The sequence below is a fragment of the Chenopodium quinoa genome, unplaced genomic scaffold (assembly GCF_001683475.1).
Source record: "Chenopodium quinoa cultivar QQ74 unplaced genomic scaffold, ASM168347v1, whole genome shotgun sequence".
Classification (NCBI taxonomy): domain Eukaryota; kingdom Viridiplantae; phylum Streptophyta; class Magnoliopsida; order Caryophyllales; family Amaranthaceae; genus Chenopodium; species Chenopodium quinoa.
Window position 1 is genome coordinate 5,632,993 of NW_018744633.1, and position 23,056 is coordinate 5,656,048.

The following is a 23,056-nucleotide window of genomic DNA, read 5'->3' on the forward strand; positions in this document are numbered from 1 at the left end:
CTTTGACAATTTTCTATGAAAAAATCTCAAATTCTCCACCGTATACAATAATTATTAAAATAATGGCTTAGTATTAAATTTAATAATTATAAACAAAAATTAATTTGTTCATTGACCGTTAAAATACATATATAATGTTTCTACACAACTTTATTTTTTTCTTCCTATAAAGTAGAAATAAAATGACCCATTTTCACTAACTTTCTATTTTCTCGTTGCAGTAATTAGTAAGATTAAAGAAGGAAAGGGAACATATTAGATTAACAACCACATGACCTTGACAAATTCTCATTCATTCTATTATTTTAATTATTACACTTCCTATAATCGATCGTTTTTTTTTTTTGGTAACATTTTCTTAAATGATAGTATTATTCACTATTTTTTTTATCTCCAATCTCGATCCCCAACTTATACCCAATTCACACCATTGTTTCAAAAAAAAAAATCCTTCTGACATCCTTTACTTTAACATAAACATACACCGACGACTTATAGGACGTTTGATTTATTTAGTTGTCACTAGGCCGGACTTGGCCTATTTTGTGCATATTTTATCTCAATTTATGCAGAGCCCGGAGTAGAACATTGGGATGCTGCTTTGCGCGTTGTGAGATATATGAAGAAGAGTCCAGGTCAGGGTATTCTGCTAAGGTCTAATAGTGCTCTACGATTGGAAGGATGGTGTGATTCGGATTGGGCGAGTTGTCCATTATCTCGGCGTTCGTTGACAGGTTGGTTTGTGTTTCTAGGTTTATCTCCCGTGTCATGGAAGACCAAGAAACAACCCACGATTGCTATGAGCTCTACTGAGGCAGAGTACAGATCGATGTCTGCTTGTACTCGTGAGCTCAAGTGGCTAAAGTGGCTTCTAAGAGATTTAGGTGTGCGACATGACAGTGGCATGCACCTATATTGTGATAATCAGTCAGCATTGTACATTGCGAAAAATCCGGTGTTTCATGAGCGAACGAAACATATTGAAGCTGATTGTCATTTTGTCAGAGATACAGAGGGTCTAATTACTCCGTCATATGTGCCTATGACGCTTCAATTGGCTGACATTTTCACAAAGGCTTTGGGAAAAGTCAAGTTTGAATTTTTACTCCGCAAGTTGGGCATATATGATCCGTATGCTCCAACTTGAGGGGGGTATTGAGATATTCTAGTGTACCTAGGATATTAGCGTGATATTATTGTGCATATTTTAGGAAATATATCTTGTGAAAAGATATGATAGAATATTTTAGGGTATTGTTATCTTAGCATTATATATACATGTATTGTGGCCTTTGTGATTAATGAGAAGAAGATACAGGGAATTGTTTTCATAATTTGCCTTTGATTTAACAACATTCACCCACTTTTATTTTTTTAATTATTTTTAAATCCTCCAATAAACCTTAGACGCATTAATGTTTTAACAGATAGGATCAACCACATAGAATCCCGTGTCAGTCAAAGTATTGCGATTGAAATAAAAACAATAGGAGTACATACATGTTATAATTTGGTGGGTGCTCTTGAAATTTTGGTAATAAATCATGTTTTTGTCCCATAGTATTGTGTCTTCACTAGCACGTTTAAATTGTCAATTCTTAAAGAAATCTAGTAAGACCAAGCATTTAGCTATAAATTGCTCTAATACTTAGAATAATTAACCTAGTTTAAAATTCTTATTAAAACACCCTACCTAATTAAATCCAACCCTATCTACTAGGGATACTAACCACAAAAATGATAAGAGAGATATTACAATATGAGAATTTTAAAAATATATAGAAAAACCTATATGATATGTGTCATATGTCTTTTGAAGAATACAACATGGAGTACAGTCAAACCGGGGGGGGGGGGGGGGAAGAATACCCATAAGTAAAAAATGATTATTGTAATATGAAAGAGTATATAAACCGGTCTTCATCATCTTACACTTATTTATATCATATAAAAATCTTATATTAACTATTTAATTTTATTCAGTGTGTTATACTCATTTGCAATTTATTACACGGTCTCTGATGCACAACTTTGACTACATATGACTAAATCATTAACCAGATTTAATAAGGCCAAATAATTTCAATCGGACATGTAAGAATAAATCTTCCCCTTAATCAAAAACTTAAATTATTGTAGGCTACAATGTATCCTTATTTTGATATGGATAATTATTTAGCAATGGTCTCTATTTTCAAGCGAAAGGGTAAAAATGATATATAAAAAAGGAAAGTTTGTCAGGAACTACACGCTTAATAGGGGTATTTGGAAACAACTACCCACTAAAAAATTTTATCAAAAAAACTACCCCCTAAATTTAAAAAGTTAGAGTAGCACTACTCATTTGCATTTTCCGGCGAGAATGTCCGGCGCATGGGCCCACTTTTTCAATTTTTCTCTGAAAAGACATGATGCAATGACAAATTAGACCTTAATTCGTAATCATAAGATAAGCAATTTGAATTAAAAGCAATAAATTCAACCAATTTTAAATTATCCCCAATTTATAAGAACCCTAATTTTTCTAATCGTTACACCCTAACATCAAAATTCATAATTAATGAATTAAAAGAGAAGAATTACTTATGAATTGCATACCCTACTTGTTTTCACTTCTTCAATTAGGAATTTTCAGAAGAAAAATTTAAAAAGTGGGCCCCATATGCCGGACTTTCTCGTCGAAAAATGCAAATGGGTAGTGCAACTCTAACTTTTTCAATTTAGGGTAGTTTTTTTGATAAATTTTTTTAGTGGGTAGTTGTTTCCAAATACCCCTATTTAGCATGTAGTTCCTGACAATTTTTCCTATAAAAAATTCTACAAATGATTAAAAAGACTAGAGTAATGTAAATGTGTGATTTATTTCAATGAATTTATGGTAACAACGTAAGGATCAATGACATTTATTTGAATAAATGAACGTGCTTTAAAAAAGCCTCCAATATATAATGGTTGTAGGCTTTGTAGCTAGTGACTTGCTTACAATTTAAAAAAATCTCTAGCTACTAGATTGACCATTGGAACTAAAAAAATACAATTAGCTTAGAGCCTTGGACTAGCTAATTAGCTTGAGGAATAAGTTTCAAAATTTTGGAAATTAACATATTAAAATATAAATAAATTAATAAAGTTAATTGAGAAAGTCAAGCTTATATAAATAGCAAGGTAGCAACTAATCATTGGGGCACAAAATAGCTACAAAGAGGATGAACTTGAAATCATACTTCGTATGTGGCATACTGGCATACTAACATTGTAAGGTAATTTATTAATTTAATAATTAGCTCACCATTAGAGATACTCTTAATTAGCACCATATTAATTATTTATTCTTTTCTAAAATACAATTTTTTTTTAATGTAGTATTTTGACTTTTGAACCTACATAAGTATGATTGAAAAGTATGATGCATACTAATCTATGCAAGTTTTTTCTTCCATGATAAAACGTTGTTTGGTTATTTATCAGAATCAATATCAAAATTCAAGATGTTAGTTTAATTAATTTACACTATAAATTTTGTTCCTTATTCAAAAAGCCAATAATTTCACAACCTACATTTTTTGTTGGATAAATTTTTCGGGTTTTTTCAACAATAATATAAGATCATGATTCATGAGAGGTATCATGATCTTTTTAAAGGGCCACCTTAATATGAAGAGATGTTATGTTGTATAATAAGTTGTAATAAAATCTTAATAGATTAAAGATGGGGACTTAATTTAATAATTAAATACTTGTGTATTATATCTTTTAAAAAAGTTGTGTATTATCTGAGATACACTATTTATGTATTTATTTATTCAATTGACCCAACCACTATTTATTGCAAAGACTTAAAGACAAGAGACTTAATTTCAATAACTAAAAAATAAAAAATCAAATTATATACATTTATTATATAATTGTGAGAGAGAGGGATAACTCAAGTGATCAAAGCTTCTCTCCCTGTTTTAGGTAATCTTGGGATCTATTTTCATCACTCGCCATTGTGGTTCTTTAAACACCAAAAAATTATATAATTGTAGATTTTTTTACCAACTTTTCACCACATCACTCTAAAACCCCAATCCCTTACTTTTGTGCACTTTTTTTTAGCTTTACCAAAATGTGCTCGCCTCTTTCCTTGTCCTTACATCCTAAGTCAATACATAGATTTCATGGGTGCCAAAAAGGTGCTAAAATGCATCAAATCACGAACAAAACTCGTGAAGCATGGGGGACACAAAAATTGCATAAAATTAGAGTAATTAATGAACTTGATGTCAAGTTATCATGAAAACAAGGTTCAACACTATCTAAATCATACCAAACTAGCTAAGTTGTCACACACGTCACTGAAATACGTATGTAGCCTACCCTTTTTGGAGAGACGATCATCTAACAATTTGTACGTTGTAACCGTATGGATGATTATTATATGATTCGCTTGAACGTATTTGAGAATTCGACAACTGTTGCAATTTCGAACAATTTTTTACCACAAAATTGATAGTATGACAAAAGATGCATACTTTTTTTTATAAACCCTAACACACAGACCCTAATGAAAAACAAACAACTAAAGGCTTATTTGGCATCATTTTTGTAAACTGAGTTTTTGAAAACAGTAAACCTAAAACAAGAAACAAGAAAAATGGTGTTTTCACTTTTTAATTGTCAATTTTCAAAATTATCATAATTTTAATAAGGTTGACCAATTTTTAATTCATTATATGATATATATATCTTATGATTTTGATAAACAAATACCCCCCCCAAAAAAAACCCCATAGTGATACCAAACGAATCATAAACTATCAACAACTATCGGATCCACCACAAGGAGACGTGCAAACATCTGCACTACTTGTGTACATGTAATGGAACTTAAAAAGCAAAGCTATAGAAAAACAAGAGAAATAGTTGAAAATAGTCTAATTATCTATACTTCTATATCTATACTTCTATCTATACTTAGTATTTAAAAACACAAACCACATACGAAATATTTTTCACATAACACATGTCATCACAAGTCACTCATTACCCCACATGCCACATGTTATATCTTTTAATATTTTTGTTTAAGTCTTAATGCATTTTATAACTTAGCAAATTTAAAAAGGAAAATGAAGTGTTTCATTTCCACTATAATTAGTACACATTACATAAACATATGAATTATAATAAAAATTGTATTTTCATCTCTTAGACTTAAAATATAACTTAAACTAATATGTCATTTTATATCCTACAATCTTCATTATATACCTAACCAAATTCCTTCATATTCTTTCACATTCCTATTCTGACTCTTTTTTTTCTTTAGCAATGAAACAATTACTTTGTATATAATGTCAAAAGTTTCAACTTTTAAACAGCATACCAATATATGAAAATAATTAATCCAAGTAACAACCCGTGCATTGAATTGGTGTTAATTAAGAGGGATCCTCCATTCATCTTGATGATAAAGAAAATTTGTTTATCTAATGACATTTTCGTAAATTTATCAACAAATCATCCCAGTCAGCATGACATTTTTGTAAATAAGTGAACAACTTTTATTAATATGCGGGTCCCACAAATGTTGACTTATTTACAAAAATTCCATGCTAGCTGGGATTTTTTTGTTGATTTATTTACAAAAATGCCATTAGATAAACAATATTATTTATCATCATGATAAACTTGCATTTTCTCGTTAATTATTATATATAACAACAATTCAATTCATTTGTTCTCTTTTACTTTATTATTATTTAGTTATTTATTCCCCCTACACATGTTACTAACTTTAACTTGATTTTAAACTAAACACATTTAATAATAGTAGTAGTAGATGTCTTATAAATTAAATTCACTGGTCAAAATCACATAAATACTAGTATTAAACTTTCATACATCAACCACCATACGACGCATGCATATAGAGCTAGTCAGTAGAGCACTACAAATCTAATATATAAGTGAGTTTTTTCTCGAGTTTTTAGAGCCACGTAGGATTTAATCTTTTCAGCGCGCCACGTAGGATAATAAATTTTAATGGTAGTCAATTAAATATGAGATTATTACAAATAAACAATTTAAATGACACGTAAGCAAAATTGGCGAATGAGATTTTTCAATTTAAAATAATTAAATATAAAATATTATCTTTAGATATCAGGAATTTTATCTACATATATAACAAATTTTAGCACATGAATATACATATAAAAAAATTATTTTAAAAAATTTAAACTAACCGTGTATCGCACGAGCTTTATCTATTTTTAATCTTATACAGGTCAAAGCACCAAAATAAAAAAGGGAGTACACCTCAATGTGAAAGGATATACAAATATAATGCACTAAAAAAAAACCTAGTCCCTATATGCATATCGTGCTCTCGAATGCACAATGTAATACGAAATATATTTTGCTACGTATTTCACATGTTTGGAACCGTATTTATACCAAAAATCAACATAGCCACATATACAATCAATCTTGCAACTCTTTCATGTTTTTTTTTTCTCCTTTTTTTTTCTCATATACAAACAAACATTAAAGTGTAGACACTAGACAACAAATAAAGCAACCTACCAGAAAGTGGATATGAGCCCAAATAAAACACAAATTTATTCAATTCAAAATTCTTGGAAAACATAAAGAGCGCAAAAATAGAAATTAAAGGGCCAAAAATTACTTTACTTGAATTTAAAACGAAAAAAAAGTACAAAATTCAAGCACACGTCATTCATACGTTCGTTAACAGAAGCCCTAACGTACTAAATTTTCCAGAACTTCACTCAATTTTTTAATTTCCCCAAAATCTCAAATTTCGAATTTCCCCCAATTTTTCGTCTTCGTGACCTAATTTTCTCTCTCCTGATGAATGCGCGGAAATTGCTGTTGCGCCAGAAAGTTGAGGTTAGTGTTTGATGTTCTCGAGTTTCCGATTTCGCAATCTTCGTTTTGATATGTATATATTTTAAATTATGTGATTTGAATCTGTTAACGCTACCAGTCGATCGATTTGAGTGATGAAAAAATGCCGTATTTTTTTAGATTTTTTTTGAAAATTTTTAGTTCGAATTTGTTCTTGAATTGGTTAATTGATTGAAATTGGTTGTATATTTTCGTTCGGTGGTAGTCGAAGTTATGTTATATTTTGATTCAATTTAGGGTTTTAGTGTAGATTAGTGCCGAATCGAGCAATTAATTTTCGTTAAAGGGTTTATGTAAGGAAGAGGAACAAAAAATTAGGTTTACTGTGCATTATCTAAAGCAATTTCGTGTATAAGTTTCAATTTGGGACACGAAATTTTGATAAATGTCGCAATTGTTGTTATGTTGGTAACAAAATTTGTAAGCGAAAGTAAAGATTGGAGGAGGGGGTGAAGGGGAGGTGCTAGATTGTTAGGGTAACTGATACGCGAATACTTCACTTCCACAGTTTGATATAGTGAGTTAGGGTAGTAAAGTAAGGATGTGTTTGTTTATCGATGACAGTTTTTTAGTAGGCGGGGAATAGTACAATTATCTTACGAAAGATATGAAGGAAATGTTTCCTTTGTTCATTATGGGTTTGGGGGCCAAAGTTTATCCTTATCCCCTCATATTTCGTTGCTGCTTATTCAATTGTCGTATGGGTGAATGGAGTGTATCTCAATGTCCAGTAAGTCCAGTTTAACAGTACATGAATGATTTCATGTTTTGTGCTTCCACTGTTGATTTGGATGAAACTTTTATGCCTTCCCTTTTCTACATGTCTTCACGTTTATATTTGCAGTTTTCTGATAATCAGTAATTTATAGCACTCTATGGTTTTTTGTTGTATATCTATATTTTTTTTACTCTTCTATCTTTTCTATGTGATGGAAATTATATTTTGAGTCTTTGATATTGGCTATGCTTTGAAATTCAGATAATAATTTAGTTGTTGGTGGATATATCATAATTGCCAGTAGATTGAATTAGAAATGCACATCTAAGACAGATGATTTGAAATGTTTATTTTCTTGTGGTTGTTAGGTGCGGCAACTTGAGGAAGGTTTGGGGGGGTCATGGCACCCTGGAGTAGTTGTTGGTGTCTTAGACTCATGTCGCAAGGTCGAATATGATGACTTGCTGTGCGAATCAGGAAGTTCCAAGCTCATAGAGTCAATACCTGTCACCGGGGCAATTGAGGGTCTTTACCAGCGTCCTTGTGTCAAATTTAATTACCGTGGTCGTATAAGACCCATACCTCCTCTTCCAAGAAGTATGAGTGCTTCAGATGCAAAGTTAACTTTTGGAGTCTGTGTTGATGTTATGTTTAAGGAAGCATGGTGGGAGGGAGTGATTTTTGATTGTGATGAGGGTGCTAAGGAGCGACATGTTTATTTCCCTGATGAAGGTGATGAGCGTGCATTCAAATTGACTGATTTGCGTGTCACTTCTGATTGGGATGAATTTACTGGTCAATGGAGAGAAAGGGGTGTTTGGAAGTTGGTGGATCTAGTCAAGGAGCACAAAATAGACAAACATGTATTCCATTTTGTTAGGCGTGTTTGGTCCCGCTTGAAAGTAAATTATGGTTTTCAGAAAATGATATCAGAGTGGACATGTGGTGCATATTGTGTGTGGAAAGAATACTTTATGGAAGTTATCTATAACATGACTACTAAACCAGGAAGAAAGGTTTCTTTTCCTACTAATACTCAGATACACGCAGTGAAGAAAAGAAAAGGCAGAACCAAGAGGTCTCGCGTGAGCTTTGTAGATGCTTCTGTCCTAACTAGGTCAATGCAGAAACGAAAGGACAAAGAACTTAGTCTTAGGGTAAAAACAAGGCGTATGTGTCTGAGTGAAGCGGAGGATTCCTTTATTGCTGTTGCAGACAATAGAGGCTATATGACTGATGGTGACTGCATGCGAAGTCAACCGGCAAATGCTGATGCTTCCTTAAATATTGAGGTTTCAAAGGCTAGTGACAATAGTGAGGCTGAACAGGTTCCTAGTCAGATCTGTAGTCTGGCAAATGCCAGAGCTCTAAAAAAAGGAGTTCATCTCATGAGGACCTCTCAAAATGATGGTGCTCCCTCTGTAAATCCTAGCATGTCTGAAAAGAATTTAAATATGAATATGTCTCCAAATGTTTGTTTTAGAAAGAAATGGCAGTCGGCTGAAGACAAATTGACACCTAGGAAACTGACGCCTTCCCCACTACATGGTAATAAATTAGGACGACACAAAAGCCGTGACTCCAGATTAACAAGGCATGTGCTTGATTCAGTGCCCTTACAGTTTCAAGATAATAATCCCGTTTACAATAGGAGAGAAGTGATGTTATTAAAACAAAAGAAGGTTGGCATTAGTGCTAGATATTCCGTTCATAGAAAAGAGAGACGGATTAGAATTTCTAGACGCAGCATTGGGAAGAAAAGAAGTCCCAAGAGGATCAAAAAATTATATCCAAGGAAGACTCAGGAGGCTAGCGTTATATCTAAACCCACACTGAAGAAGGAACTGGAGGTATCAAAATCTAAACAAAAAGAAGCCAGTCTATTGGGCAGTGGTTGCGAAGGGTTTCAACCTGTCACAACTTCTTGTCAAGAGTCTGAACATCAAGAAACTGTAGATAGTCCTCGTAAGCAAAAGGTTAGGAAGGGTAGATGCCGTGACTCAGTTTGCTTAATCTGTCAGCATGGAGGCGAATTACTTCATTGTGATCATTGCTTGTCTTCATACCATTTGACCTGCATTGAACTTCAGGTGAAGCTTCCATTTTTTGAATTATGTACCTAATTAAAGAACGACTTCAGCAATCAGCTGTTTATTTTGTTTGATTCATGCCATCCTACTATCTATGTGTCTTTTGTGGTTTGGGTGGGCGCAAAAGATAACTTGTCTTACTTTTATCCTATTTATTTATGTAAAATCATTTTCTTAATGTGGTGCAAAACTAAATTAGGATGCAAAAGTGGATACAGTTTTACAAATATTAAAGTGTTCCAGACTTCACTATATAAGCTAGGTGCCTAGGTTTAAGCATGTCTTACTTAAGTTACTCTAATATTATGACGAGGTGTAGTCTTATGCCAATTAGCCAATTGATAACCTGAAGTTGTAGGTATAGGAAAACATTACATTGAAAAACTAGTATGCAGCGGTAATACTAGAGCTTCAATGATTCCAATTGCTTCTTTAATTATCCCTGTTTTCTTTAGTAATTTATGGCTTTCCGAATAAGAAGCTTGGAAGTCAGCAGCAGGAAAAAACTCCTATTCTATTTTTTGGTCCATAGTAAAGGATTGTAAAGTAGGATTAGTAGCTAAATTTTCTTTACACTCTAGAACAGCCTGTATACCTGTCAAGGTACTCTTAGCTTCTGAGTTGAGTGTCTTCTTTTTTTGGAAGGCCTTCTTCATTCATCCAGCCTTGGGCTGATACTCTGATAGCATGTTTTTGGTGGAGTTTACCTGACAGCTTCTCTCTTTCTCTCTCTCTCTCTTAATTTTTATGATAATAATTTCTTTTACATCAATCATTTTGTATTTTCAGTCATATAGAATAAGCAAGTTAGAAGTTTGACTTGACGAGGTTGTCTAAATCAAAAGTACCAATAAATGTGTTTTCAGTACTAAGGTTCTGTGTAAGAGTCATGACCACTTTTAGGTATTTTTATTTTTCTACTCTGGCAGAGGACTGGTAGTAGTTGTATTTTCTTGCTTGATACAATTCCCTAGATCTGACTATATGGTTAATAAGTGATATTACAGGTGGCCTTCTTCTACGCTTTCCTGTTGTTTTGATTCTGAAGTTCTGAACTGCTTTAGCTGAGTACAAGATTTGAACTCAATGCATCAAGAATTTAACTTACAGATACATTTTATTGTGGCAATTCAGGAAATTCCTGACGGAGAATCATTTTGCCCATCTTGTCAATGTGGCTTATGTGGCTTGGAACATTCTGCCAACGGGGATCAACTATTTACTCAAGTGTGTTACCAATGCAGCCGCCAATGTTTGTTTCTGCCTTCGAATCAATTTCTCAGTCATCCATATTGTTGTATAGCTTAACTTTCCGTTCCTTGACCATAGTTTATGTTTGCTTTGTAGATCACGTGGCTTGCCTTAACAAAGCAGGAGCATCAGTCTCTGATGACTCATTCCTTGACAAATTCTGTAGCAGAAGCTGTTTTGAGATATGTGCTCGTCTTCATGAACTCTTGCAAATTTCAAATCCAACAAAGATGGAAGGCTTAACCTGGACTATTACAAGATCTAGAAGAAATGATTGTAACGTACACAATGAACGAGTTCATCCGCTCGTTCCGGTGTCTCAAGCTCTAAATGTTTTTCATGAGTGCTTTGAACCTATACTTGAGCCCCACACTGGGAGGGATCTAGTTGCTGATATTGTTTACAATTCTGGGTGAGACTCCTTTATTCCTTTTAGTAGCTGTGTTATCCAGTTTTAATATTTTCACGCTGCTAGGATTTTTTATTTATATTGTTAATTGGAATTATATGTTGAGTCTGTTAGGAAACTTAGGATACTTTCTTTTCTGTTTGCTTTGACATTTAAGGCTTTTGGCACGTTGGGTTTTAGATGAATCTCCTAAGGTGTTTTGCTTCTTGCTGGCTTTAGTGAAATGGCACAACATCTTCATTATTTCATGCATGGTTTATGAACTTTATGCCTGATAGTTTTTTTATTCCTTCCTTCCTACCTCTTATACTCCCTCTTGCCCCTATTTACTAGAGACGCTTTGACTTTTAGCTTTACTTTGACCATCTTTTTACTTAAAAAAATGTATGTAAGATATTGGATTTGTATTTATATATACTCTCAAGAAGTATACTTCCTCCGTTCTTTTAATATTGCACAACATACCTTTTAAGGAAATTTCACAAATATTGCACCTTTTTATTTTAGGACAAAAAATATCTATGTTCACTCTGCAAATACCCAACATACCCTTACTTTTTCGCACTTATTATATAGTCTATGTTACATCACATGGATACTTTTGTATTTTTACCTTTCTCTCTCTTCATTTTTCTCACTACCAAAATTATTGCACCAAACTTGTATGGTGCAATAATAAAAAAACAGAGGAAGTATGTATTTTAAACTTGTTACAAATAGATAATTATAAAAAATCCAAGATCAAAGTTGTGCAAAAACTTTAAGTATGTCAACTGTCAAGTTTATAAGGACGGAGGGAGTACATAAGTTCCTACATAAACCTGCCTTATTTGTAATTACTTACATTTAATTAAAAAATTGATTGCCTGCAAGCAGTGTTAGATATTGAAAATTTTAACATTGTAAGCACAGTTGCTATTGGTTTGTGATGGTCACTAAATAGCATTTATGCTTAATCTGAAGAGTGAAGACATTGAAGGGCCATTTTCCTGTGGGAGGACCAGGAGATTTTTCCATGTATATTGCTGTATCATGATGAGTATATACTATTTTGTTTATTAGTTGCCTATTTGGACCTTGATGAAAAGCTGTAGAACTGTTGCTAAAGAATAAGGAGGACTTTTTCCCAAGTCCATGATATATTTTTTAAAAAACAAATATTTCTAGACATTTATGCAATTATGCTCCCTCCTTTTCTTTTTGATAATCTTATTAAAAATCTTGCAACTATTCACAATTTTAGGAAATTCTTTAAATTAGTCCCAATATATAATTAGAGTTATGTGAGGTCTTGTTTAATTTGTCTTAATGATTTTTTTAGAATAGTAATAATGTTTGCTTTTACATAATTAGATGTATTAATGGTCAAAGATATGCACTGGCAAGTGTGCATAGTCAAATTAAGTTCATAAAAAAGAAACAAAGGGATTATTTGATAAATGATAAAGAAATATACGAGATAGACACCAGGGTGTTGTCACCCAAATACAAATAGAGGTACAAGGAAAAAGAACCGTCCTGCTTTTGAGCTATCATGAAGCAATTTAACTAGAAAATTGTGACATAAGAATCGCCTTAAACCTAGTGCTTGACTCCAGCCAGAAGCCTAGAAGTAGGAACCAAAAATCTTGATGATGGGAAGCTATATCCACAAAAATCCATTGGTGTCTTTCCTTTTAATTGTGTGTCTGTCTGATATTTAAAGAGTACTTTAGCTTTCTTTCTGTTGGTTCTTCTCAATGGGGGTTTTTCAGAGCCCCTTTGGGCCATTATTTTCTTTGTTGTAAGATTACTCCTTGTCCTTTGTAATAAAACTCTTTTTATTCTTGTCAATTGAAATTTCCATTATTTAACACTTGAAATCATATACCAAGATACTAGATAATCAATCTTCCTAATGCAACTTGCTGGACAATGATTACGAATGCAGACTGTATCTGGCTTCACTGTACCTGTTTATGCAGAGCTCAAACTGTCTACTGATGACAATCTGTACAAAGTTGATCTCATCTTTTTTCTCATGATGGATGTGTTATTAATCTCTGTTACCAAAAAATGCTAAGAATTGCTCATATTTTGTTTAATCCTCATGTCTTGAATGGTTGAATCTATGTTTTGCATGACAGAAAAGAAAAAGTCACGCCCCATAAATAACGCTCCCCACCACGCGCGTTTTTTGGGAATCCCAAAACGAGCCCCTGTTTTCATATACTAGTCTTCCCCAACCGCAGTATCTGAAGGGTCGTCAAGCCCCACCAAGGCACCAACCACTATCTCGCCGCACCCAGCTGTTCCCTCTCTAATTCGTGGATGATTCCACTACCTTGCTGCTTCCCCCCAGTAGCCGCGACCTTTACTTTTTACTGCCCTAAGCTGTAGATCGTGGTAGTCTCTTTCTATTCCTTTCGCTGGTGGAGGTTTTCCCCTTTCGGGATTGCTTGAGTTCTCCTTGTTCTACTGGTTTCTTAGTTTCTTCTTAAAAAAAAAAAACTTAAAGAAGGATACTTTTCCTCCTTCTACTATGCTTTGCCTCTTCTTGTGTTTTTTTTAAAGTCTTGTCTTTTGGTGTATTATGGATTGTCAGCCTTTCTTATCGGCTTAACGCCTTGATGTTTATTCACTTGAATGACGAATATGATGAAAGTATTGTGAACTTTGCTACTAATAACTAGAAGTGTCAATTCGGATGATCGGATCGAGTTTGAGGAGGTCGGATCGGGTTAGGTCAATTTTTAAAGTTGAGTCATGCTAAATTATTATGTAAACGCAAGTTCAAATCTGAATCGGATATATTTTGGATCGGTTTCCAATCGGATACAAAGGTTTTGATGCCTCTACTAATAACTGCCCTCTAAATATCTTTAATCAAGGCAATAGTTTGAAGGACGAGGGTGACTTGTGCTATAAACATTAAACATGGTGAGTTTACTGTGCTCGAGGGTTGAAATTTTGTGCTTTGGTTTACCAAGGAATAAGGAAGATTGTGCTTTTCTATGGAGCCTTGCTATTGCTTTGGAATTGAATCTCGCAAATTATGAACAAACTACAGAATCTTGCTCCTTAGTCATCGATTTTGATAGTAGCAATGCTAAAGCTCTTTACGGAAGGGCTTTAGCAGAAATCAAGCTTAACCAATTGAAAGAGGTTTATGAGGACCTTAGCAAGGTAGCTAGGTCGGAGCCTAATAATTAGGGTATCCTGTGGAGAAAGTGAAGGGCCTAAGTTGTGTGGCAAGCAATACCCTTGATAAGTGGGGTGCTGAAAATTTTGTCATGGGACTACAACAAAAAGGGGAAAAATCAGTGAGTCAATTGCGAGTCTAGTGTAAGGCCCAATTTCTCAAAGCGATAACCAGTCCTCTGATAGTAAGACGGAGGGTCCTTGGAAAATGAGGAAGTTGGTTCAAAGTGCCCCCTAAATGATCAAGAATCATGACAAGTCATGGATCTTGAAAAAATCCATTGTTTCTCTAATGGAATGAAAAGAAACAAGTCCCTTACGATTTCCTTCTTGTCCTATTCGAATCTCAAGCGCGGGAGGACTTTGAGTCTCTTCAATGATTGTATGAATGAAGGAAAAGACTACTCAAGATAGGCATTAAAAATTTACATGGATACAGATTCCAAAGGCCCATGTCCATGCCTATTAAGAAGATGAGTCCAGGTAGGAGGAGACGCAACAAGAAGTTCAAAAAGAAAAAGGTCATGCCCCCTCCTAGTCTAGAAGTGGTCAATAATGTTGTTGGGTTTGGAAAACCCTACACTATTGTTGTTGAGAAGTTAGATGAGCCTATGTCTTTAGACGTAACTCATAATGGCGATGAAGGTTCATAGAATGGGAGTGAAGGTCCAGCGAGAGACTATACTACCGCTGACCTTGTTGAATTGGAATCCGTTGGATCCAATAAAGATGACCCCATGACTTTTGAACCCGACTTGGTGCAGTCCATCCTAGCACCCACTACCTTCAAGTTATCTGCCGTGACGAGGAAACATAGTAGGCCGCACGTGTCAAGGGAGAAGATTAAGAAAGGTAATCTTTATTCCAGGTATTGTTTTTGCAGGTCCAAGAAGCAAAAAGGAACAAACTCTGATCATCTTATGGCAAGAGTTTATGACAGAGCCTGTCAATCCCCATATTTGTATCCCATAGCAAGTCATGAAAGTTGTACCCCCATTCTCCGATATAGTTCTTGTGTTAGTATGGTTAAGAGATCTAAACCCTTTCCTTGTTTTACTTGTAGTCTTGAGTCAGTTGGGAGCTAGCCTCCTTTTGGAAAGCCAAAACAAAAAAAAAAAAAAGAAAGAATAGTTAAATCTTTAAACATGCTCCTAATGTTTTTCTCTTACATAATTGTTTGGTAAGAGCTATTAAAGCAATTTTTTTTTTTTTTTTTTTTTTGGATTGGTCTTTAGTTTCCTATCAAGATTGATAACCAGTACCAGGATACCAAAACATGGACTGACAGCAAGGTTCAAGGTTGTTGCATTTTAACTGTTTTTATCTGATGAATGTGCTTAAGCCAATCCATCACACTGATGATATAAATGAATTATGCTGCATAAAAATATGGAACTCTCAACTTTTCTGGGTTTCTTTTGGTCTTCTTTTTCTTGTCATCGATGCACTTTCCCTGTAGGATCACATATTATCTATGAAGTTGGCTGTGCTATTCTGTCTTAGGTTTGCATAATATTGTTAAGGTAACTGCCTAATAGAACAATATGTATAAATTGGCATGATAGGAAGTTTAGTGTTTAAGGATATCACGTACATTGAGGATATTGTTTTATGGTTAGCAGGACCCAATAGTATTATCAGTGGTGGGTGATGGCACTATGACGCAATATTGCTAAACTGCATTGCTTAAATTGGGAAATTTAAGGTTGAGCATTTTGAAGTCTTGTGATTGATCTGTTTAGTCGAAATGCAGACATCTCTTGATTCTTATGGACATATACTCACTTTTTGTTGACTTTTCTTATTTATAGGTCAAAATTCAGGAGACTGGATTTCCATGGGTTTTACGTAATAGCTTTGGTTAATGGCGAGGAGCTTGTTTGTGTTGCTACTATCAGGTAACCCAGTTGGATTGCGAAGTGTCTTTATGTTCTGAATATTTAATAAAATGACTGATCATTCATTTTGAATTCGGTACTTTGTTTTGCTTTCAGAATTCATGGTCAGAAAGTGGCGGAGATGCCACTTGTAGCTACACCTTTCAAGTATCGTCGAAAGGGTATGTGCCGGCTTCTTGTGGAAGAGTTGGAGAAGGTAGTTTATATTAACAATATTGCTTTTCTTACTGCTACGGAGTAATTACATAATACGTTTATGGTTAAATAATTACTGAGTACTTATTTGAGACATTTGGCTTTGGCTTGGGGTTTCTTTTTATTTTTGTTTTAGTCAGTTAATTTTCTTGTACTTGTGAATTTATGAAGTGTTCAATGGCAAGTACCTTTCTCTTGTTTTGCAGATGCTTGTTGAAATGGGTGTTGAAAGATTGGTCTTGCCAGCTATAGCTCAGCTGAGTGATACCTGGGTTTCGTCATTTGGTTTTGCAGAGATGCCAGCACTGTTAAGGAGAGAATTGTTGGGGTATCCATTTGTTCTTTTTAAGGGAACTACTATGTTTCAGAAAATTCCCAGAAGAACGACTCCATTAGGTAAGTAGCTAGCTGAAAATAAAAGGCATATCAAATAGCATATTGCATTAATGATTTAATGCCGTTGAAGTCTTCAGATGTTTTAACTTTGTCATTAGCTTTTCATTGCTATATTTGACACTTTATTTTCTACTAGTTTTAAACTCGTGCTATACACAAGGCAAATAATGAAGATTTAATTTTTTTTTTAAAAAATACTTGGTTGGATAGCCATATGATATGTGTATCTGACCTGGCAGATAGGTCATTTGGGTCGGGTCATTTCGGGTCAGCTAACATTTGGGTCGGATCAAATTGGGTTTCGAGTCTGACTTGGGTCAAGAATCGGGTCGAGTTTGAGTCGGGTCAATATCGGGTCGGGTATGTTCTGGTCAATACTATTTTTGGGTCGAGTATGTTCAGGTCAAAAATGGGTCAAGTCATGATCGTGTTTTTCCATTTGTGGATCAAGCTCAAATCAATAATTTTATATTTTGTTAGTTATAATAAGAAGGAAAATTTCACATTTGCTACCGGGGAAAGCACCCGTGTTCACATTTGCTACCCCTTTAATTTTTTATTTTATATTACTACCACACAAACACACCTACTGTTAAAATCACTACCACTTAACGGAATCCGTTAGGATTTCCGTTAAGTTTATTAAAAAAAATAAAAAATATATAAAAAAAATTAAAAAAAAATAAATAAAAAACAAAAAATAAAAACCAACCACCCAAAAAACCCTAGCCCTCCCCGCCAGCCACCCTCCCCACTCCCCCTGCCGGCGGCCAGCGCCCAAAGATGCGGCGGCCGGCGTCGGAATCGGACCCCTCCCCTTCCCCACCCAAAACCGACAACCCTAACCCTTATTTCCCTACCCGAAACCACCCTAAACGAGTTTTAGGGTTTCGCTTAGGGTGGTTTTGGGTGGCAGGGAATTCCTTCGTCGCGGCCAGAAAAGGGATTGGGGGACGAGGGGCTGGGATGGGGTTTTCGAGGGGAGAGGGGCTGGGAACGAGGGGGTTTTCGAGGGGAGAGGGGCTGGGATCGAGGAGGTTTTCGAGGGAGGAGAGGGGGCTGGAAACGCGACGCCGGCGCCGACGGGGTGGGTGGTTGGAGTCGCGGGTCGGGGCTGCGAGAACGGGGAAAGGGATGGGGGGTTTGATGTGGTGGCTGGTCGGCAGCAAGAAAGGGGTTCGCTGGTGGTTGGTTTGGTCGGAGTGACGGGCACGGGGGAGTGGCTGGACGGTGAGTGGTGGTTGCGGTGGTTTGATGTTGAACAGCGGCGGTGGATTGACAGCTTGTGAGTGAGAAGAAGTGGTGGGTGGGAAGGAGTGGTGGCTGTACGGTGGTTGGGTGGTGGTAACGGGAATAGTAACGGTGTCTGTCAAGTGGTAGTGATTTTTATAAAACTCTGATTTAGGTGGTAGCAATTTAAAGGGGTAGCAAATGTGAACACAGGTGCTTTCCCTGGTAGCAAATGTGAAATTTTCCTAATAAGAACTATCAATTCAAGTTATGAGCTTGGGTTAGAGCTTAGAGATGAACAAATCGATTTATTTTTGGCATCAAATATTTTTAATTCAATTATAAGGTAATTTTAATTCGGGACGTTTTGGGCGTCTGGTCTGTTCGGGTCAAACACTTCGAATCAACTTTAGGTCGGGTACAATCGGGTCGGGTTTGTTCGGGTGTTGGGTCAACTCCATTTTTGGGTCGGTTATGATTCAGATCATTCGGGTCGGATCATCGGGTCTGGGTAATAATTGTTAGGTCATATCTTACTTGGTATGAGGACTATATTTTTTTGGATTATGTGTAAAATCTTACTTGGTATGAGGACTATACATGTATCATAACTTTATATATATCTGTTATCTTCACTGCAAAACTCTAAAATATTAATTTACCAATCACTCATTAACTTTGTCATTCAATGTGTAAACACTGAAATATTTCCTAAGCTGAAAATTGACATGACAATCATATGCGGCGCATCTTCCTATATTATATTCCAAGTTAGTTCAAATATATAACATGGATTTTTATCTTTCATTTGAAATTGAGCTTGTCTGTGTTTGGTATGTACTGTGTAGATTCTTTGGAAGCAACAAGAAAGCTGGAAAGGACTAGACCCAGACAGGTTCTTCCTCAAACTCTGGAAATTCATCTTTTTCTTGTGATAATTCTCTAGCTTTACTTATCTATTTCTCATGATTATCATGTGATGATATAACTAGCTTAGTCATTCAAGCAAAACGAGAATTATGTCCCCTCTCCCCCCCCCCCCCTTCATGCCCCAAGGGGCTCTGTTAATGAATTACATTTTTAGACTGCTAATCTTCATTTTTTTTGGCTAATCTTCACCATAATAGCAAAAGATTGTAGTAAACAATCCTCTTAATAGTTTTTTGTGAGACCAAGATGACTTGTTTTAATTTTAGTATTAATTATTTAAATATTTTGCTATTTATTTGTTTTATTAGAATTGATCTACCTCTTGATATATTAATGGCATGACTGCCCCGTCCACATCACTTTAAGTGTATCAAGAACTTAGGTTCCTCCAACAAAAATGTTCTTTAGCTTGAGATGGGGTTTAGAACTTGAATTTTATTCAAAATTATGTGGCCTAGATCTAAAATATTTCATTTCACTTGTACTCTGACTCTGACATTTTTTTTAAGACTTCAATTTAGAAGCCATGTCTCAAACACACCTTTCTAAGGAGGACACTGCTGTTACTGTTTTGAATGAAAGCATTTTGAATTTAGTTATATCTTCTCTGGATAAGGTATTACAGCTGTGTTAAACTTCAGTTTTGCGTAAATGAAGATATGTTATTAGCACTGCACCAGTAGATGTAGATGTATTTCAAGCAGCACAAGGTGTCCTCAGCTAGTCAGCTCCTTATGAAAAGACAGAAATTTAGAGCTACAAGTTAGCCCAATCCTTTTGTATTTCTCTGATAGAGTAATTTTGGAAAGCCTTGGCTGCCTAAGCAGAAATTAATTTCTACCTTTATGGTTTTCTTATAGAGAAATAACTGAGAGAAAGAGAGAGAGAGAGAGGGGGGGGGGGGGGAGGTGGAGGAAAGTTAGTACGGTAAGGCATGTTGTGGAATGTGACATTTACATTCTTTTTTTAATAAAAATCAGTCACCCTTTTGGGAGTTTCACTTGCTGATTGGCTGCGAAGCCCAATATTTTTAAAGAAAGGGATCAACACCACCACTATTATTTTCTCCTTTAGAAACCAAACAGATGCCGAATATGTCAAGGAGGGAGAGTGATGCAAGTGCTGGTATTTTCAACTCAGCAAAATACTCTCTCCTTAAGACACCAAAATTTCCAATTACCCCCTCCCCTTTTTTGGAGGGGTCTCTCTTTGTTATTCTGTATATGTTGTTGGACTGATATACCTGTTTTAACCATCTCTTATCTAGAATTTTGTCCATCTCTTTAGCCCCATTGCAAATAAACTTCTTCGTGTTCTTGCATGTCCTTAAAATGTATTCTTTTCCTTTCTTGCTGCAGGAATTTCACCCAAAAGATAGGTTCAGTCTACAGTACAAGAGAAGAGGAAAAGAATCAGAAATGGATGTATCAGACAAGAACCAGACCACATTCAAGTGTGTGTACAAGCGGCGGAGGGTTCAAGCAAGCAAAAACTGTAAGACAGTGATGGATGGATCAGATAAGAACCAATCCACATACAAGTGCGTGTACAAGCGGCAAAGGATTCAGGCTAGCAGAGATTCTATCATGAGCCAATAGTTGGCACCCTAGCTAAAATTGTACATTAGTATAGGCATTAGTCCTCATGCAGGCTGGCCTTTGTCCTTCAACTTTTTAGAAGAAGGCGAGGGGGATAATTGAGAGAGAGTATGCGTTAGGCATCGTTATTTTTTGCCCAAGTAGACCCAAATTAATTAACCATAGCTCTGAAACTAATTTCACTAAGAAGGTTGGTGGGAGATGATTTTCACAATGTAAGTATGTAACTAATTTGAAACACTTCATGTAAAGCAAAAAATAAGTCCTAACCAAGTTACATTCATTTCATTATTGCTCCATGATTCTCATCCCTCAGTATCCTTTTGGTGTTAATGAAGGCAAGATATTGTCCTCATCGACGACTAATCTTCATTAGCAGTCCTTTGTTTTTCTCCCTGTTTTTTTCCAAGTTTGAAAGCCCTTGTTTAGTTCTAACACCTTATATTTTGCAGAAGATCACCCTTTTTATTTATTTTTTTGCACAAGTATATAGAAAACACATGATTACTGTAGTCAATATAAGAGTAAATACTACCTCTGTTTTCGCTTTTCTTGTTTAGTGTAATGCAGTTTGCTATCTAAATTTCAAGTGTAGTTATTTTATGCATAGATTTGAAAAAAATTATGAAAATTTAATATTTTGAAAATATATATTCGACGATTGGTACAAGAGTGTATGGGAGCCAAATATTGGTGAGACTATCAATGAGCTACATTGCACAATTTTTTACTAAATTGCACAATATTTGTTATGGATATTATATATAAGTAAAGACTATTGAACGTCAAAATCCATTTCTTTATAAAATAATTTAGTGGCGGGCAGAAGCTAGTGAGTTTTAAGACTTTTAACTGTGGGTCTAATATCTCTAATCGGCTCTTTGGTCTTTTTCAGTCTTTCTCACTTTATTTGATTTAGTTAGTTTTTAGTTAACAGCTTAAGATACGACTCCCCACCTTTTTTTTTTTTTTTTATTTTTATTTTTTTATTTTTTAATAATTTTTTTATTTTAAAAAAAAATTGGTAGATTTTCTTAGACGGATAGTAATGTTGTAATACAATTATACTATTTTCATCTTTTATTTGATGAAATGTATTGATTGATCATTGTGAAATTTAGTGTATGATTGATATTGATTTTGACATAGATTTTTTTTTTCAAGGGACTTGTATATATCAATAGTTATAGGCATATATTATCTCTTGATTAGTCTAGTCTATGAACAATTTGTGGGCCAAAAATTTAAAACGAGCATGTGCTTGACCTCTTTTTCTGATCGAAATAGATTACAATACAATTACTAAAATCTTCACACGTAGTAATACACAAACTTTAATTATTAATATTTTTAATAAATTATCCTATAAAATTGTAGTGGTTGTACGTTGATAATAAAATGAATCTCAAAAATACAATGAAAATCCAAAGAGAACCTACCAAAATAAACAGTTTTGAACGCAAACAAAATTCATTTGTCTCAACATTGTACCAATTAATTTTGTTGTTGTGACAAGACCGGAGCTGTTGTGGCCCAGTGTGGACAAGCCCCTATATTCTAGTGCACGAGTGTTGATTATTTATCAATGTTATTGTCTCATTGTAGAAACATGTCCTTATCACTCATCAATGTAGGTAAATCTACTTACTCAATTTTACTATGGAGTTGTTATATATATGAGATTTCAATGGATAAGAGCAAAGACTCAACGAGGAGTCCGACCGTAGCCTTTTTGCCCCGAACCTCTAAATTGAGTGTAGGATCTGAGCTGATTCGAAAAGGTCTAAATTTGATCACCCTTTTTCTTGAGTATTATTTGAATAAGAAAGATAAATTGTACGGAGTATTAAGGAGTAAAGAGTGATATCTAAGACCTGAGATCAAATCTTGTCTATTTTATTATCCTTACCACTCTCTTCACACCAACATAATATCTACTATTTTCACTCTATTATATACTTCGTATCTAATCTACATCTACTTGTTAATTACAATATTTATCATATATGTTTGCAAGTTAACCCTAAATAAAACTTTCTCCAAGCCTCCAATATTAAAAGAACCCCTAAAAATTGGATGATAAGCTTAATTAATTAACCACGTGGGGGACGTGATGATAAACCTCTACCACATATTGAATATTCTTGTTTTTATGAGAAAGAATGTACAAAGTATTTACTACCTCCGTTAATTGTTATCTGCAACTTTAGAATATTTTATATCTCTCAAGTAATACCCCAAAGTTG

The 23,056-nt window shown here is 34.7% G+C and overlaps 1 protein-coding gene across 1 annotated transcript; it reads left to right on the plus strand.

The window, feature by feature from the left end:
* The first annotated feature begins 6,504 nt into the window (after positions 1-6,504).
* On the plus strand, positions 6,505-21,163 carry LOC110701274. The gene is made up of 9 exons (XM_021878894.1): positions 6,505-6,897; positions 8,002-9,723; positions 10,858-10,975; positions 11,071-11,386; positions 16,375-16,461; positions 16,558-16,657; positions 16,863-17,052; positions 19,131-19,177; positions 20,571-21,163. Exons 1-9 carry the CDS (start codon positions 6,859-6,861, stop codon positions 20,808-20,810), a joined length of 2,859 nt encoding a protein of 952 aa, XP_021734586.1. The 5' UTR covers positions 6,505-6,858; the 3' UTR covers positions 20,811-21,163.
* The last annotated feature ends 1,893 nt before the right edge of the window (positions 21,164-23,056 follow it).